This window comes from Antedon mediterranea, chromosome 1 (genome assembly GCF_964355755.1).
Source record: "Antedon mediterranea chromosome 1, ecAntMedi1.1, whole genome shotgun sequence".
In the NCBI taxonomy this organism is placed as follows: domain Eukaryota; kingdom Metazoa; phylum Echinodermata; class Crinoidea; order Comatulida; family Antedonidae; genus Antedon; species Antedon mediterranea.
Genome location: NC_092670.1, coordinates 29,121,151 through 29,142,319, shown reverse-complemented (window position 1 = coordinate 29,142,319; position 21,169 = coordinate 29,121,151). Strand labels below are relative to the sequence as shown.

The 21,169-nt window shown below is 32.1% G+C and overlaps 1 protein-coding gene, 1 long non-coding RNA gene and 1 pseudogene across 2 annotated transcripts in view; 1 reads left to right on the top strand and 2 right to left on the bottom strand.

Annotated features, from left to right (window-relative positions):
• The window catches only part of LOC140063625 (uncharacterized), a 30,231-nt gene extending 29,182 nt beyond the window's left edge, over positions 1-1,049 (top strand). Inside the window, exon 3 of the mRNA XM_072110048.1 lies at positions 133-1,049. Within this exon, the coding sequence (XP_071966149.1) occupies positions 133-324 (192 nt within the window). The 3' untranslated portion in view covers positions 325-1,049. The remainder of the gene's footprint in view (positions 1-132) is intronic.
• A 7,707-nt stretch (positions 1,050-8,756) lies between these two features.
• Positions 8,757-8,874, bottom strand: LOC140063714 (5S ribosomal RNA; annotated as a pseudogene).
• Positions 8,875-11,375: 2,501 nt separating this feature from the next.
• LOC140063626 (uncharacterized) lies at positions 11,376-20,136 on the bottom strand. The gene is made up of 4 exons (XR_011847646.1): positions 20,103-20,136; positions 19,741-19,837; positions 12,719-12,751; positions 11,376-12,015 (listed from the first exon to the last, which is right to left on the bottom strand). It is a non-coding gene; the product is annotated as an uncharacterized lncRNA (long non-coding RNA).
• Positions 20,137-21,169: the final 1,033 nt, after the last annotated feature.

The window sequence follows — 21,169 nt, the reverse complement described above, 5'->3', positions numbered from 1 at the left end:
TTGTGCAATGGCAGATCTATACAGATCACATAGATTATATAACAGTACATAACTTGTACATAGCACGAAAACTTATTAAAACATTTTATATTCCTACAAATTGTAAGCATTTTTGTTTTGTTTTTCTTATAGTGTGTTGTGTGTCTGAATACAAAGGCTTGTATTCATACGTTTCCATGTGGACACAAGATAATCTGCCGTAAATGTTTTGTGAAGACCATTCAAATTGCTGTGTCGCAACGTGTCCTACCTTTGCGTTGCGTCATGTGCAGGACTCGTATTGATCGACTTAAGCATCCAGTTCATAATGCTATATTATTGTGAAATGATTTCAAGATGCCAGACTAAAACTTATTTTATGTGCAGCAAGAACCACTTGTCAAAAGAAATGTTATTTCCTGTCAAGACCAACACAACAGATGAGACTCACTCTTCCAAAATCTATGACCATGCTTAATCTACTCAATTTCTGGCGACATGTAAACATTGTTTAGATATACAAGGATCAATCTTGAGTATGGTAGTCTGCCCAAACCAATCTTGCAGATTATTGTGTTGATCTGATCTTGACAGTGTCGTTTAACCTTCAAAATAAATATAAAATTCCTTGCATTCTATATAACAAAAAAGCATATAATTTTATCAAATTTTATGAAGATTGACTGTGATGCACATCAGTGTTGAAAGTTGAATTGTACTGTGTGGGAGCTAGCCAGCCTACACCTGTGTGTGCAAAGTCCTAGGTCCTTCTTTGGGTAAATAGAACCCACAGGAAAATACATTACCTAAGGCATGTTAAGAGGGTAGTAACAAAGTGCGAGGCAGCGAGGCAGGGAAGGCATGCGAGACAAGTCAGAAATTTATGCGAGGCATCGTTTTACCATCATCAAAAAATGCGAGGCATCATTTTATCATTTCTCAAAATTGCAAGGCAGGAAATCACCGAAATTGAAGTAGCCTAGGCTAGGCCTAGGCCCGCTAGGCTAGTTTCCTTTTGCACCTGCCTTGTATTTTAACCAACTTTATCCTGAATACCACAGCTTAGAATTAGTAGGCCTACTTTAATGAAGAAAAATCACATAAAAGCAACAATAAATCCATTAAATTGGTGATTTTACAGACGTTGTTTTTCTCGCATTTCGCACACTCAATGTTCAATATTTTGGTTTCTATGGAACGCCAAAAGAGCAAAATTAATTAGAGGGCTAAAAACTCTGTGGAATCCATTTATATTTAACGCATTATTTGGTGAAAATCAAGTACAATTTCAATAGATTTTGTCACTGTCAGTAAGGAAAAATGTTACTGTTCACCGGTGTACTGTTGATAATGTACACGGTTTCGGTAACCTTTTAAAGAATAAAATAGAAAAATTCATCATAATATCCTTAGTAGGATGTCCTAGGTCTAGACTAGGTAGTGATGTTGATTTAGGATCGATTATTATTCTTTGAAAACAGAACAGTATCAGCAGTAACATATTACAGCATTTTTATTGACAAATTAACAAATATATTGAAATAAAACGTGTTTTTCACCAATAAATGCATGAGAAATTGACGCATTCCACTGAGTTTTAGTCCTCTATTATCGTTGCTCTTTTGGCGCTCCATAGAAACAAAAATATTGAACATTGAATAAGTGAAATTCGCGAACAGTGTGCGAGAAACACGCCTGTAAAATCATTAATTTATAGATTTATTTGTTACTTTTTATGTGATTCTTTCATTAAAGTACTCATGAGGTATACTTCTAAGGTGTGGTATTCACACGATAAAGTTAGTTATCAAATTTGGAGTAAAAATACAAGCGAAGGAAACTAGCGCCAGGTTTATTAGTACGTACATGGACAACAATAAATAAAAATCGTTCGTAATATACCTAGCTTACTAAAACAGGAATAGTGTATCATTATTAAATATTACACCAATTATTATTATATCAAAATTGATTAATTATTTTCTACATAGAAAACCTTATCTAGGTTAGGGCTAAGCATATTAGCTAAAGTTTAATTTTAGGCCTAGTATTACAATTGTCGGACGTAAGTCTTTTTTCACACGCGCTCCAGAATTCTGTCGCAATTTTTTTCTTTGCGGCATGTTATTGGATTGCCATATCAGTTACCTTTTATTCACCGCCAGTTATTGAACTTGTCCTGGCAATCGCTGTTCACCTTATTTGCGAGAGAGGTACACGTGTTGTTCCTAGAGAATGGAATGTCAAAAATGTCTTTGGCACGCTGCTCAGAGAGAAGTCTGTGCGTTGCTGCTGAAACCACGTGCTATAGGAGGGGAATGCACCACAATCCTCAGAGCTGAGGGCTGAATCATTCCGCTACCTGCTAAATAGTACAGAGGGATTTCCCATCTCTCGGGTCTACCGGATCTAGGCGCAGGGGTGTGACAAAATATTATTTTCACTCTGCTATGTTCGAGAGACATGTGAGTGAACACGCTCGAAATGCCAACAAACATTGCAGTCATTTGATGAGTGTGTCGCTATAACAATTATTGTTTATCGAAAGTTGAAGACTGTCGTTCAGATTTTTGAACCGTAGTTTGGGCACTTTTGTAAAAGTAAAATTTGACACGATATGACTTGAATGAAAAAACAATCGTTACATAAAAATAAACAACATGATGAGTGTATACACGAATCTATTTAGATACGCTTGTATCGATTGATTATTAGGCCTATAATATAGCATAATAGCACGTTAAGATATGCCTCGCACCTTTTTGAAATTGTAAACTATATGCCTCGCACTTTTGGAAATGATAAAATGATGCCTCGCACAAATATTTGGCATGCCTCGCGTGCCTCGCTGCCTCGCACTTTGTCAACACTCATGTTAAGATGATGTGGATGACCACATTCAGTCTAACCATACCTTAAATATTTTTATGGTTATACAATGGAACTGTCATATCAATTGATGACGCAATAAAACTTTATTTGCTTTTATACCGTAAACTTGCTATTGGTGTAATATACAGTAAAGCATATAAGTAAGTCAATATCAAGGGTTATTACCTTATACAAAAAAAGTTTAAAATAAACTGTAGTCAGTATTCTGAAGCCATGAATCTGAATTAAAAAAAAAAACCCAACCTACTAAATTTAGAAAAATATATTTCCTACTTTTTCATATAAAAACATTGTAATATAGAATGAATGTATTCGTGTGTAAACAAACTAATCAAACCAGTATACCTATAATGATACAGTACAATTAAAAGTGTATACCTTTGTATTTAACATCTTGATAAATGATAAACTTGTGAATATAGGATAGGAACATTACTGTTCTGTTCAGTATGAATTTACTTTATAATTTAAAAAGTGGCTTTGCTCCATTGAGCACAGTAACCATTTTATAATTACAAGAATCCATTGAGAAAAGTCGCACTGATCATGTTTTAAAGTCATGAACTAATAAAGTTCAAGGAACTCCATGTATAGTCCAGACAGTAAAGGTTGTTGTATTGTGAGAAACATTCTTCTGAGATGCATTAATTCTTCTACATTTAAGTGTAGAAATAATAAAAATGTTATGTCTGGAAACATGACTGTGCTAAGTATAGGATGCTAACAAATAATGACCAACAGAAACATATCTGTATATTTCAGATTGAATATTATATTGGGTAACATTCAAAAAGGCATTTAAATTAGCTTTAGATCGTTTTTAGGATTTTTATTAATTAATGCTCTCTACAAGACGTGGAATCGTTGGAAAAAACATAATTAGCCTATATATGAGTTCCAGTTGAAGTTTCGTATTGCTGCAGCCCAGCTAGGCCTAGTAAGCCTAGGCCTGTTAGAATTAGGCTAGGCCTAGGTGTTTTAGCCTTGCTACAGGCCTAGGATTGTTTGGTCGTTTGTTGACATAATTAAAACTACACTAGGTGTGTTGAACCCACAAATGTGAAAACGCCCACAAATGTGAAAACGACCACAAATGTGAAAACGCATCACCCACAAATGTAATAAACAGCGCCCACAAATGTGAAAACGACCATCGGCCACAAATATAAAAAAAAATCAAATCAAATTTAGTGCTAATTTTGATCGAGTTACCGTAATACATTATATCATGTGAATTGAGTTGTTTCAATAATTGTGTATTCATGATACGTCTGTTAGGGTCGTCGTTAACGCGTTGGATTATTACCATTTGGTGCTTGTGCACGCGATATTAACTCGATCAAAATTGTTTTGGCCTAGCACTAAATTTGATTTGGATTTTATTTTACATTTGTGGGTGAAAAGGTTTTTTTTTTTACATTTGTGGGTGATGCGTTTTTACATTTGTGGTTGTTTATAAAATCCATATAAATAATAACATTTAATATTATTAAAAACCAAATGTTACTGTTTTAATCAATGTGAATCAAATGTAGGCATTGGCTAGGCCTACCTTTTATTTAATTCAAATGACAGGAATCTATTTAGATTTTATATAAAACAAATAATATTTTATATTCGTGTAATAGTACAAATAATGGCATTTGGTGAATGATGAAAAGTTATATTTCAACTCGGCCGCACCTTGTTGAAATAAACCTTTCATCATTCACCTCATGCCATTATTTGTACCATTACACTCATAAACATTCATTATTTGTATAATATTACACTACAAATCTGGTCATGTGAAAGTACAACCATAACTGTTAAATATCTTAATTGTATTATTTTAATATTATCATGTTGTTGATATAAAGTCTGCGGTACAGACAAAGCATTTTGATCAAAACATTGAGTAACTTAACAGTTCTTTTCAAAACTACATATTAATTGTAACATTAAAATAGTATATTTGTTCTGTTAATATTTATCTTGATGTTAATGTACTTATTCAAGGTCTAATTGCCAAATGTGTGATCTTCCTATAACATACCTTCCTCTCCTTTTGATATGTAGTTTATTTATGGACATGGATAAATGTATGAAGTTAGGTCCTTTAGTACTATATCTTGTACTATATATCTATAAACTCCCTTGTGCCTTTAAATAAAATAACTATTCTTGTAAAGAGGCCTACATACAGGTATGCGTAAATATGTTTTTTAATTTTAAAGAAAACAATTGCAATCCATTACCTGGTATTTAGTATTTTTAAATGACTGAAACTCGGGCTGAAACTACAAAAATGTTACAATTGTTGTCATCCATAGGCCTACCATATTGTAACAAAATATATAGATTTTATTTAATCCCCCAAAAGGCAATGCCCAGTGTATAGATTGTGCAATGTATTGAAATTTTTTAAAAGTACAAAGAGATATTTGGTGCTTTTTTTCCTCTGTTTTCCCAATGTATTATTAGTACTATTATGACTTTATTTGCTTCTAGTTATGGGCCTAATTTACCGATTTTGTTTAGCTTAATAGATAGTAGATTTACCGTACTGCATATTAACTTTGGTATAAAGTTTTACTGAAGACTTAAAATGGTAAATTTGCATGGATTTCAAGATGTTATTAAGTGTCACCATAATAAAAATGCCTACTACATTTCCTTACAGCGAATTTGTAATAAAGTTTACAAACATCATGTTGTAGTTTAGTGATTCATATGTAAAAAATGGAGATATATTTAATGTAATGTTAAACTATGTAGATAATTATTGGTTACACACATTAACCAGTTAAAACATGATTGATTTATATTTAGTTAAGTATAATTTAGTTTTTTGTTAGTTTTAAGTTTTAAAACCTGTGATTGGCATAGGAGGAGTATGCAAACATCTCAGTGCATATGTAGTAACAATAGCCATTAGTCAATGCCATAGCCGCAACACATGTTGTATTTATTATTGTTCATTGAACATTAGGTTAGGCCTACAATTTGCCTGAATACAGAATTTAGACTGCCTAGCCACCATAAAAAATTAAAAATGTAGTCAAAAATTTAAAAAATGTTTTACTCAGAGAATGTTGACATGCCACAGCATCATTATAGTCAGTCTAACCCATGTGTCAATAGGCCTACAGATGAACAAATACTTCTTTCAGAACATTGATTTCTAAAACAAGTATCATAATACTTTGATATAAAATGTATGCTCTCAACTCAAATACACAACATGTTCTAAATAAGTAGAAACATATGTTAACAATATTTCAGACATTTCTAAATTATCCTAAATCTTATTTATATACTAAAATCATTAGAAAATTATTTTGTAGATGTCATAGTGTAGAGTTGTGTTTTGCCACACACGCATATAGAGCTAATTGCATTCAAAATGTCAGCATATTTTCATAATAGAAATTTGAAGGCTAATGTTCATGTTACAGGGTTAAGCATTCCCCCTTGATGTTTGATGCAGTTGTTACCTATATTAGGTGTACGAACCTTCATAATGCGGCCCGAGTAGATTAGAAATATATAACATTCCTTACCAGGCCTATAGTTAGGCTATTCGAGTTGAATCCATTTTGTAGTGCCTTACCTTAACGATACGGGCATACTGTAGGCATCAGTAAAAGCAGGGCCTAATAAATACAAGCCTTCATTCTCCTATTTATTATTATTACTGTTTTTTAATATTAAAAAGTAGATAACCAACTATATATTATAAAAAAATAATTATAGATAGGACATTTGTTGTCAAACAGGTTAGAAATATCTGTTCATTTTGATGTTTGGATATAAAAAAATAATACAATGAACTTTACATGTATCACTACTTGTACAATAATAACATTTATTTCATATTAAAAATTGTAAAGAGTATAGTAGTAGCTACTTTGGGTAACTATACAGCAGACACTTTCATGTGTCCCCAAGATTACCCCTTAATAGACGTTCTACTGTATATAATGTAATCAATGTTTTATCTTATACAATTATTTATTTTTACATTTTAACTGCTTGTTGTACTTTTAAAAATATGTTTCATGCTTTGCAAATATATTAAAGATTTGTTTTATTACTTAACCCTTCTATGATATTTTGCACCCTTATAATTACAATTTCTATAATATGACTTCATAATATTATGTGTTAATTTTGTGAAAGTAAAAGTAAGTGTGTAGTATTAGAGAGGCATGTGTTACCACCTTGCCTAAACCTATTTTTAAAAACATTATAATAGTATCAAGTAATATTTCAATGGTTGTTTAGAGACCACATTAGTCTGGTTCACATCAATAAACGCTCCTCAGTTTAATATTTAAAAAAATTATACACTAATTATACGCTTAACCAACATTTGTTCAGTGTTATTTAAACTACAAACTAGTTAAAGATTTATGTTATTGTCCAGAACAGTACTTTACAATGAATATGTAGTATACTACAATCCCCTCCCCTGTAATAGTTTCTTATTTTAACAACAATAATCTACTGAACATAGTTTGCATGTGAACCACCTTAAAGTTGTGAATTTATGAATAATTTTTGTTGAAAATATATGTTGTTCTTCCATCGCTTAATTATTAGTGCAATGTTGTAAACAATTGCTAAAAAAGCTTAAAAATGTATGAAATTTTTTACTACTAGACAGAGCTTCAGAAACATATTAAGCATATCCACTATTAATTAACAGATTTAGCTCTTAAACTTCTTCTTGCATCTGTGAGTTAGAGAGTGAATAGCCAAATACAGAAAACAGAAACTTGGGGAAAACAGAGTGTGTTAAATAGTGTAATTGGAAAAGTTTTCAGATGTTGGTTGTTTATAACCTACTGGTACTTAAGGAAAGTGGATTGGGACGGGGTGATTTATCACTATTACAGAAAGTTATCGCCTTCCTAATGATTTTGAGTATATAATTTGGAGACAGGGTATAATTTAGCCATTTTCAACATTAAGCTTTATCATCATCCATTGATAAAGTGCATATTCAGAGAGCGTGCCTCATTAATGCATTTCCACGGATAACGTGCAGTGCATCCGACACATAATGCACATATGCCGCAACATTATTATTATTACTATACACATGACAATTTAAGTGTAGCTGTACTTGAGTGAGTGGAAAAATATTTATAGCAATAAATAATAATTGTCTTTGTTTTAAGTTTCTGTTGAGCATTCTGTGTATGACAATGATTAATAAACCGATAGATCCGTCAATTCTCAACTGGTGTTTTATTTGCATACATTAACATCAAAGACATGACAATGAAATTACAAACTAGGACATATCTGTCTGGAAATGGTGTATCTGCATATTATTAACATATATTCAACTGTGTACTATGTGATTATTATAAGAGAACATAATAGCCAGTAGTAGAATATGATTTTTGCATACATTTTATACCTAACATTGGTTTGAGTGACTTCCCTCGATCTTGCAGATATTCTCAATGTTACTATTATACTATTCATTTGTCTGTTTTATTGCTAGATGATTTTGGATCTAGGTTTATATACAAAATATCAATCATTAATAGTACAACTAATTAAACTACAAACACTTAGATTAAATATTTATTTTGATTTGAATCTTTGCATTAACCTATATATAATCAGGGCCTTAGCCACCAGTACTTTTTATTTTTATTTTTTTTATTTTATTCAATCGAAACCAACAGCGATAATTACCGCCACTAACAGGTTTGATACAAACAAAGCCAGGACTGTTTAAAGCACCTTGATGATTGGTCCTAACATTGATCAAGGGCTTCTCTCGTCCAGTGCCCACCTTGACCAGAAATCTGAGGCAGATACTAGATGCAGGGGCTGCCATAAGAGTCAGCAGTGCTGATTTCAAATGCCTAACGGGACCCCAGCTCCATATACAGCACCCGTTATTCCCAGATGGTCTCCCATCCAAGCTCTAACCAGGCCCAACATCGCTTAACTTCGGTGATCTGACGAGAACCGGTGTTTCAACGTGGTAAAGCCGTACACCGGTGTTTCAACGTGGTAAAGCCGTACAGTTGTTGAGGTTTCAACATGACCTCTTTTTCACAGAGGCCTTTGACAACCCTGTGGCCCACAAACAGGATTGTTCTCTTTTCTTACTACAACCGCACCACCTTATTTCTCGTGGCACTGAAAATAAATATTGTATGTGTAAAATTTTAATTTGTATATATTATACACATACAAAACATTTTATTTAGTTTTATTTTACCACAGATAGTCTGCAGAAATTACATACAAACAATACATAAATGAAATATAAACACCAAATTGAATTCTAATTTTGAATTTGAGTGTATACATTACATAAAAAACTAGAGTTGTATTTCGTTATGTAGTTTCACAAATGAAGATAAGTTGTTCTGCAGAACTAAAGTTTGCACATATTTATTGTGATAACTAGATTTAGTTCTTCTGGTTTTACATTTATAGTTATATCATTTGCGATAGAATGCTATGAAGCACTGAATTTAAAAAAAAATGTACCTTATGAATTAGCTCACAGAAAAAAAGTGTTAGATGTTATTTGGAATGTCAAACCCTAACTAACAAAAGTCTTACAATACAATATCACATTGTGTTTGTTTTTATTTCAACACTATAGTAAATCCGAGGTTCTGATAATGACCATAACATACAAAAACTTAATTTAATTCTTGTGTGGGTGTTGGAATGTAACTTTTTCAACGTTTCTGTAGGAGCTTTGGTCTATAATTTGAATCAATTCAATTGAATTGAATTATTGCCTGTTCATTCAGTTCATCCTTAAATTGGAGGATCCTGTATTGGAGGGGCAGACATAGTGTCTTGTTGGAAAGACAGACCAGCACTATTTAAAGACAAACATCCAATGTAGCAAATTGTTACTTAATAAAAAAGGCCGGATAATAATAATTAAAGACAAACATCCAATGTAGCAAATTGTTACTTAATAAAAAAGGCCGGATAATAATAATTAAAATATAAGCTTACCAAAGTGTGTTTTTCTCCTGCTGTACAACAACACATTAAGTAGGCTTAGGCAGCAATACTATAGCCTACTAAAACAATGGACAACAGTCGGCCACAGCCAGCAGAGTACAGTCAATGACACCTGGCCAACAAATGCAAATGAGCCTACTGAAGCGTGAAGACCAGGTGGCAGTGCATAAATTAAGCTAAGACTGTTTAGAACGTTAAAACTGAATAAGGCATTGCAGATGTGTATATCACAGTTAAAACCTTTTTTTTCTTTATGCTCAAACTTCTAAATCAAAATGCATTAGTAGAAAGTAATAGATCCAATTGTGAGCTAAAAATGGTAATTGTGCAATTGAGTTTCTACAGCATTCAATAACTATTTTAATGGCATTTCCATTATTGCAAAGCGTATGATCAACACTTTTGTATAACTAGATTAAGCTGTTTTTCTGAATTTGTATTTTATATGCCTACTATTTTTCAAAAAATATTTAAATCTAAAAATAGTAGTATGGAATTGGACAATTATCGGAAGAAATTGGCATTTGACAATATCTTACCTGCTTCTATTTTCTGGAAATGTCTATTATATTGTATACAATTTTTTTACATTTAATTTCAATACATGAGGCCTGGGCTGTATTTATAAAATGGACAATTAATCCATGAAAGTGGCAACTTACTATTTTTATATATAGATTATGCAATGCAAGTGCATAATTTAACTTAATAATAACAATGTAAAATTTAAAATTGTATTAAACGTTTTTTCAAATATCAATGCAGGCCTACCCAATAACACAATAATCAGTATAAAATACATTTATTACATTGGTAGTTCAATTTTTTTTAAGGATATGTTTGTATCTAAATATTACAATTTTATTTCATATCTTAAACGTTGCCTGATATTATTTAACAAGGAAGGGATTTAAATTATAGTAAACTATGTTTGATTTTTAGATTTAAGCTTTATGGGCCTTCTTAGGTGGTAGCAGTGTCTCTTTCAGTTTAAATTCAAAATCAGTTTAATTCCCATTTTTTCCATGATTGACTCTGTAATCTGTAAGATTCATTGAATGGGATCTAGCTTTAGCATTCAAGTAGAATATAAAAGCAATTTAGCAATGTTAACACAACACACTTTTGTATAAATTTGATTTATTTTCTTGTAATTCTCACCAAAGTATGTCACATTTACACATCACTCGGATGAACAATTTAGTTGGTAAATGTGATTCTAGTATAGCGTCTTATTACTCAACTGAATTATCATATGGTTTTGGAATTTACATAGTTTTACCAATGTGAAATGATGTATTACCATATTCTTTTTTATTATATGGCTTTTATTTTCATACTCTTTGGCAAAATTGAATTGTGAGTTTGATTACAAATATATAAAACAAATATAAAATTTAAAGGAGAAAACATTGATATATAAAATGTAGCAATATTAGTATATACAAACTAAAAAACATAATACAAAACCACAAACGATCTCATTTAGATATAAACAACCACTTATATACAGCAGAAAAATGAAATTCATGAAAGGGTGGATTAAAACTTCATTATGGAAATTATACATATATAAGTTTTTTATTCTAATAATAGCTTCGATAGAGGGATGGTTACTTATTTATGGTTATTTAGGGAAAACATGAATTTCTATATCAGAACAACTCACTGAGGTGTTCGCGGTTTCTAAAGACTCTCCCACATGTTTCTTCTCTACTATTTAGGTAATGCATGGGGCAGGACTAGCCTAGATCAATGCCCTTAGCAAACTTAAGCAACAAGGTATCTCATCTCACATAAGTTGTAAGTTAGTGTTTTAATTCTTGACCCAGTATAATCTTACCAATGCGTTTCTGTATACATTCTAATTCTTTGGTTTGTGCATCAGTTAATCCAAAATGCCACACAGGGCAAGCATATTCAGTGATAGGTCTAGTGTGGCTGATATAAATTTGTTTAAGATGATCACATGGCATACTAAATTTGTTTAGGCAAGAAAGTATAAACAGTTTTTTTTCCAGCTTTGCTAACAATATCATTTGTTTATCCCATTTTAAATAATCAACCAAACTCCAAGCAGCTTAAGATTGTCAACAATCTTCACCTCTTCATTACCAGTTCTAAGCGCCTGGTACTGGCATAGACCTATTGAGAATAATGGAGTAAATAAAATTCTAGGAAATGTAAACATATTAAATTATGGTTTCAAATATTTACTGTTTAATAGGCCTATGTGTAATAACACCATAATAACACCATCACTTTAATTTAAATACAGTAGCAAACCAGATGAAGTATCATGAAATAATTGGTGCAACACAAAAATAACAGTAAGTTGCATTGGAAGAGTGAAATGGGCTCAGATAGGGGAATTGTAATGAAGTCTATAAAGAACACTAAATATGTATTTGTGAAACATTATGGTCTAATAAAATTAAGGAAGCTACAAATGTTATTACAGTAACGCATTGCCTTATGATGCTCAATTTTAACCACGACATAATTATAGTGCACCAGCTATTTGTGAGTAATGGTTTGTTATCTTTCAAAGAAAACATCAGAAAATCTATTAACTACTCTAATAATGTTTTGGTTTGTGCATTATTATGAAAAATGCCCTTTATGGCTCACTCAACAGATGCAAACTCAAACTAGTGATGTTTATTCCAAGAGTTATGTATACCAGTTTGTGGTCCGTGGGCTGTTCTTATTTATTTTTTTAAATATTTTATAAGCTTTTTATATGTAATATATACATAAAATGAAAATATCAATTGTACAAAGAATCAAGAATATTTAACATTTATGCCTAAATAACTTGGGTAAGACAAAAATAATTGAAGATTACCTTAATCTGTGATTGAACTAACAAGATAATTTTCTGAAATAATCAAGTAGTAGTAACTAAGTAGCTTAGTGCATATTAAACAAGTAAACAACAACAAAAAAACCACCCCGAATAATATAACATATATAATAATAGCCAAAGGTGACAAAAAGGAATTAAAAAAAAGTTAAGAGAGAAATTCAAAACTCCATATACGTTTTTCAATACTTAATGTGAATATACTACCAAAATAAATAAAATAGCCAAAGGCTTGATTCCACCTTACATAAGCCGACAATGTAATCTTTTAAGTTTGAGCTTTTTTTATAACAAATACTACATCTTCATACATAAAGCTGTTTAGAACAACATTACAAGTTTCAGCACAGACAATTTCAAGGAACACTTTATGACATAAGTTCTATTGAAAGTCTAGATCACAAAAAAGAAAAATTAATAAATGTTGCAATGTGAAAAGCCATTAATAGAACAGATCTTCTATAATATGTTTGTTTGATCAAGCATGTATTACTGTGAAGAGTGTCATGCCCACGCATATGTGGTGATGACGTCCAATGGGGACTACCACCTGCTCTCATTCACGTAGAATTACTTCCGTTTCATGCATCATCATTTTTCACTCCTTAAAAGTAATGCATATTTCATAGATATCTTTTGTGAGGTAATGGTCAGATACTTCTCATAGACAAGTTCTATTTCCTCTGAAATATGATGTAAGAAGCATTTTTGGGTAGAAGCTGGGATCCACTTGATTTAGGATATTTCGACCTCGCTGATACGAATATGGCGGATCCCAAGCGAAATTCGGCCATCTAAGCCCTTAATTTGCATAATTAAAAATGGCGGCCATTTTTTATAATTACCCTATATCTCGAGAACCACTAGTCACAGATAATTAATTTTGGTGTCAAAATGTTTTAAATATATGTTTTTATATTCACTTTAATGACACATTTTCTCAAAAAATGGATGCAAGTCTTATTTCTGACATTTTGACCTTTGACCTTGATTTATCGTATCTCAGTAACCAATAATCGGAGAGACACGAAATAGGGCTCAAATTGTTCAGAAACTATACATTCTTATTTATTATAATGAAATGTTTTTACAAAAAATGGCCGATTCTACAACTATTGACCTTTGAACTATTAGTCAAATATAATAATATAATAATAATATAACTTTGAAAATTGTGGTCTTATGAATTTTTTTTTCTTTTTAAATTGTTTAAAACATGTGTGTTTCTATACAGTCTAATGGCACATTTTGTACAAGAATGGCCGATAGTATGGTTATTGACCTTTAAATTACAGCATAGGCCTACTGTATACTGAATATAATATAATTGCATAACTATGAAATTATTTATACTCAATAATAATTAGTAAAATTATAAAATTCACTGTCATCAAATATGATGTGTTATGATTTATATAGATTAAAAAAAAATTGAACACGCAAGTTACATTTGTTGAAATTTGAAATTACCTGCCATCAATATGATGGAGTATGATTATAGATTTTTAAAAATGTGAACATGTCAGCTACATTTGGAAATTACCTGCCATCAATATGATGGATTATGATTATAGATTTAAAAAAGAATTTGAACACATAAGCTACATTTGAAAATTACCTGCCATCAATATGATGGATTATGATTATAGATTTAAAAAAGGATTTGAACACGTCAGCTACATTTGGAAATTACCTGCCATCAATATGATGGATTATGATTGTATAGTACCTGCCATCAATATGATGGATTATGATTGTATAGGTTTGAAAGAAAAGTGAACACGTAAGCTACATTTGGAATGAACATGTTAAGGGCATCAGTTTTGATCATTCATGCAAAGGTTTCCGTCATCTTTAGCGTTGTTACAGTAGCATATTAAAGCTGTACATGGTAGTTTTGACTTTTTGCACCTACATCTATATGGTTATGCATCGTGTCTTGCATCAACAATAAATCATCTCTAACGAAGCAGTAGGAATAGCTCCATTTTTCAGAAGCACTGGTTGAAGTTTACCATTAGATAGCTCCCAACCAAAATATGTTGGTGATGGCAAATGCTGGATTGGCGATACAGCTTTTTTCAATACGAGTGCTTGGAAGTGTGCTCTTTTTATATGCTGGTGCACTGCATCGCTTGTTGGAGATAATGCCTCTGGTTTTTTGTTTTTTTTAACATGGCATGCCTAACTTAAAACTGTCGATAAAGGACACCACCAGACAAAGATGAACCAAAACACAGAGACCAATTCGTCGAATTATAGAAAGTGGTGAAATACCGCTGCCAAATTGCTGGTCAAACTTGTTGGCATTACAAGATAATAATGCAGATCTGACACGATTTCTATCAGAGGAGTTGATTCGTCAAGCTCCTGTAGACAAAGAAATTGTCACAGCTGGTGGATTTATGAAAGAATCAGTTGTTAAATCATCAAAATTGTACACGAATACGTTGTCTCTGGTCAGACCATGAAGAATAGGACACGAGACTTGTCATGCTGCCAATGTCCGATACGACACAGTTGTAGTTGCTTCTAGGGATACAGACGTACGTACTAGTGATTCTAGTGTCTCACTACCAAAGCATGGTATCCAAATGGATGATGATAGGGACATCCAAAAAAAGAAAGTATCTATAAAAGACATTTTTCAAGCCTTGCCCGAGGGTTCTGCAAAAGCACTGATTCCATTCCACACTATTAGTGGATGCGATACTACCTCATATCCAGGGAAGAGTTAAATTATATTAATACATACATACAGTAATTTAACTCTTCGCTGCTCATATCTAAGTGGTTACTCAAAGGCATCGGCATGGGAAGTATTAAAAAAAGGTATGAACTAATTAAAGACCTGGGAGAAAACCTATCAGTGACCAAGTTATTATGAAATCGGAAAGATTCATTTGCTACGTTTACGGTGTTGGTCAAGTTAAAAGTACCAATAAAGTTAGGCTTTAAAAAAAAAAGGCATTACCTCCAACAAGCGATGCAGTGCACCAACATATAAAAAGAGCACACTTCCAAGCACTCGTATGGAAAAAAGCTGTATCGCCAATCCAGCATTTGCCATCACCAACATATTTTGGTTGGGAGCTATCTAATGGTAAACTTCAACCAGTGCTTCTGAAAAATGAAGCTATTCCTACTGCTTCGTTAGAGATGATTTATTGTGGATGCAAGACACGATACATAACCAATAAATGTAGGTGCAAGAAGTCAAAACTACCATGTACAGCTTTATGCCGCTGTAACAACGCTAAAGATGACGGAAACCTTTGCATGAATGATCTTAACTGATGCCCTTAACATGTTCATTCCAAATGTAGCTTACGTACGTGTTCACATTTTCTTTTAAATCTATACAATCATAATCCATCATATTGATGGCAAGTAATTTTCAAATGTAGCTTATGTGTTCAAATTCTTTTTTAAATCTATAATCATAATCCATCATATTGATGGCAGGTACTATACAATCATAATCCATCATATTGATGGCAGGTAATTTCCAAATTTCCAAATGTAGCTGACGTGTTCAAATTCTTTTTTAAATCTATAATCATAATCCATCATATTGATGGCAGGTAATTTTCAAATGTAGCTTACGTGTTCAAATTCTTTTTCAAATCTATAATCATAATCCATCATATTGATGGCAGGTAATTTCCCAATTTCCAAATGTAGCTGACGTGTTCAAATTCTTTTTTAATTCTATAATCATAATCCATCATATTGATGGCAGGTAATTTTCTAATGTAGCTTACGTGTTCAAATTCTTATTTAAATCTATAATCATAATCCATCATATTGATGGCAGGTAATTTCCAAATGTAGCTGACATGTTCACATTTTAGAAAATCTATAAGCACACTCCATCATATTGATGGCAGGTAATTTCAAATTTCAAATTTCAAAAAATGTAACTTGCGTATTCAAATTCCTTTTTAAATCTATATAAATCATAACACATCATATTTGATGGCAGTGAATTTTATAATTTTACTAATTGTTATTGTGTATAAATAATTTCATAGTTATGCAATTATATTATATTTAGTATACAGTAGGCCTATGCTGTAGTTAAAAGGTCAATAACCATACTATCGGCCATTCTTGTACAAAATATTCCATTAGACTGGATAGAAACACGTCACATGTTTTAAACAATTTAAAAAGAAAAAAAAATTCATAAGACCACAATTTTCAAAGTTATATTATTATTATATTATTATATTTGACTAATAGTTCAAAGGTCAATAGTTGTAGAATCGGCCATTTTTTGTAAAAACATTTCATTATAATAAATATGAATGTATAGTTTCTGAACAATTTGAGCCCTATTTCGTGTCTCTCCGATTATTGGTTACTGAGATACGATAAATCAAGGTCAAAGGTCAAAATGTCAGAAATACAACTTGCATCAATTTTTTGAGAAAAAGTGTCATTAAAGTGAATATAAAAACATATATTTAAAACATTTTGACACCAAAATTAATTATCTGTGACTAGTGGTTCTCGAGATATAGGGTAATTATAAAAAATGGCCGCCATTTTTAATTATGCAAATTAAGGGCTTAGATGGCCGAATTTCGCTTGGGATCCGCCATATTCGTAATCAGCGAGGTCGAAATATCCTAAATCAAGTGGATCCCAGCTTCTACCCAAAAATGCTTCTTGATTCGTTTTCTAGGCCGTTTTTTGAGAAATGGAACCTGTCTATCATGGTTCATGGCAGTCACTGTCATATACAGTACTATCAGTAGGCGGGTGTCACGAAACCTAAGACCACGAAAGCTAAGATCCCCTAAGACCTAAGATCACGAAAGCTAAGACCCAAGACCTAAGATTACAAATATTTATCTTTCGCACCTGCCTTGTATTTTAACTCCCAACATTTATTCTGAATACCACACCTTAGAATTGGCACTTTCATGAAAAAGAATCACATAAAAAGTAACAAATACATTTTTAAATTGATGATTTTACAGACGTTTTTCTCGCACACAAAATGACTAGCCTACAGTACACTAGTAGCAGTATACTGTAATGTAACTCCTCGAGCTCCCCATGCTCAACGTTTTTGTTTCTATGGAACGTCCAAAGAGCAAAAATTATATAGAGGGCTGAAAACTCTGTTGGAGTCCATCTACAGTGTGGATGGAACAATGTAAAATTAAAATTGTAATGATAATAGTATAATCATGCAAGTACGAAGAAATAAATACTGGCAAATAAATTTTAACTTAAAAATCATGATAAGTTTTTTTGTTTCGTTTTCTTTCTGTTTTTATACTTGTACTATTATTGTTGCTCTTTTGGCGCTCCATAGAAACAAAAACATTGAGCATGGGGAGCGGAGTTACATTACAGTATACAAAGAAACGTCTGTAAAATCATAAATTTAAAGGATTTATTTATTTGTTATTATGTGTTTCTCCTTCTGAAAGTACTTATAAGTCCTAATTTTAAAGTGTGGTATTCAGGATAAAGTTAGTCAACAAATTTGGAGTCAAAATACAAGAAAGGCAGGTGCGCAAGAAAAACATCCTCTGAACCAACACATTGGAGTAAATATATACCAACAAACAACCCGTCAAGTTTGTTTGTTGTAAAGAAAAAATATACATTTACTCAACGGGCGAAAATAATGTGAGTTTATCTATGTTTTGCGGTAGTATTAAATTATATTTATGGTAATAAATGAAACCTACTGTGTTTAAAATTATGTATGGATAAACAAGTATTGTTTTTAAGCTGTAGTATATCTTAGAATTTGTAATCTTAGGTCTTGGGTCTTAGCTTTCGTGATCTTAGGTCTTAGGGGGTCTTAGCTTTCGTGGTCTTAGGTTTCGTGACACCCATCAGTAGGCCTATGGAGCAACAAATACCTTACTCAATTTCACCAATGGGGGATACTAAATTTGAAGAAGAAGACATGTAAATATGTAATATTTCTTATAATATTCAAAATAATGATTAATCGGATTCACTTTCAGTGTTGGTGCATCAAATTATATAATATAAAAAATGATACACATTGCAAAGAATACTAAAGTCTAGTGGTACGGTATATCAACCTATATAATTCTATATACGATGGCCTAATAAAATCCAACTTTATAAATGAGCTGCATGTTACAACCGCTTGTAGAAAACGCCAGCTAATGTTGAAACAACCGTTAATGTAAAACAATCCACCACTAATGTAGTAAAACCTCCAGCTTCCTTTAATAGAGAGAAAGAAGTCGTGGTCCCTTAAAAGAGGTTGTCACTTACAAGAGGTGTGGTCCTTAAGATAGGTTGTCGCTTAGGAGAGGTGGTCGATTATGAGAAGTGGTTCCTTATGAGAGGAGGTGATCCCTTACGAGAGGTGGTCGATTATGAGAAGCGGTCCCTTAACAGAGATGGTTGCTTGCTATGTGTGGTCGTTTTAGAAAGTTTGTTGCTTACGAGAGGTGGAAAGACTGATAGCTAAGTAAAGATCGATGCATTTGCACATGAATGAGACATTTTTGTAAAATATATAACATTTTCTACATTAGCTGGCGAGAGTAACTACTACATAAGCTGTTGACTGTTTCTACATTAGCTGGTGTTGATTTTTATTTACTACATAAGCTGTTGGTGTTTCTACATAAGCTGGAGGTTTTACTACATAAGCGGTTGTTCTACATTAACGGTTGTTTCGACATTAGCTGGCGTTTTCTACATTGTAACACTGCAGGTAAATTTATATAAGTTGCATTTAACAGAAAATCAATCTGAAACAATTAGCAATTTAAAGATAAAAAAGTTGGCTGTCAATCAAGATTCAAAATGTGACCCTCTGCTTGATAAATACAAATGCATTTAGGCATCTGTCATGCGCTACCATAGGCATCTACCATAGGCCTAGTACCACATGCAAGGCTCTACCATGTACCATAGGCCACCATAGGCTCTACCACAGGCAGCTGCCAAGTGCCTGCCATAGGCATCTGACAATTTGACAAAGGCCGACGTACCTTAGGCATCTACCATAGGCCCTATCACAGGCAGCTGCCAAAGGCCTGCCATAGGCATCTGATATATGCCCTACCATAGGAATCTTTGCTGTCGAATCTGAAAATTATAGGAGTGGAGCATTATTATTTATTTTATATGTTAATGACATTTTTAAAACATCTCATCTTTTTTTATTTATATTATATGCCAATGATACAAATATATTTTACAGTAATGATGACATCAATTACATTATATTTGTGAATGGTTTAAGGCTAATAGATTACTAGTATCATTAAATTTAAAGAAATGTAATTATATTCTATTTAGTAATAAGAAAAAAAAGGTTGATGAAGTAGATAATTTTAAAATTGTACTTAACAATGATGACATTCAAAGAGTAGAATAAAATTTCTCGTTGTTTTCTTTGATGAGCAGTTAACTTGGAAATACCATATCAACAAATTGGTGACTAAAATATCGAAAAGTATAGGAGTAATCAACAGGATTAAACGTTTAGTTCCTGTAAATATCCTTCGCATCTTATAAAATTCTCTTGTTCTTCCTTATTTTTTATATTGTAATGTAGTCTGGGGTAATACTTTTCAATCAAATCTTACTAAATTAACATTGCTTCAAAAAGAATCATACATACATCTTTTACAGCAACATCAATACCATAGTCATCAACATCATCAATACCATTTTAATCAATACCATAATCATCAACAACATCAATACCATAGTCATCAACAACATCAATACCATAGTCATCAACATCATCAATACCATATTCATCAACATCATCAATACCATAGTCTTCAACATCATCAATACCATATACATCAGCATCATCAATACAGTCATCAACAACATCAATACCATAGTCATCAACATCATCAATACCATATTCATCAATACCATATTTATCAACATCAATACCATAGTCATCAACATCAATACCATAGTCATCAATAACATCAATACCATAATCATCAACATCATCAATACCATAATCATCAACAACATCAATACCATAGTCATCAACAACATCAATACCATAGTCTTCAACATCATCAATACCATATTCATCAACAACACCAGTACCATATTCATCAACATCAACAATATCATCTTCATCAGCATCAATACCATATTCATCAACATCATCAATACCATATTCATCAACATCATCAATACCATAGTCTTCAACATCATCAATACCATATTCATCAGCATCATCAATACCATAGTCATCAACTAGTCATCAACAACATCAATACCATATTCATCAATACCATATTCATCAGCATCATCAATACCATAGTCATCAACAACACCAGTAACATATTCATCAACATCATCAATATCATCGTAATCAGCATCATCAATACCATATTCATCAGCATCATCAATACCATAGTCATCATATCATCAATACAATATTCA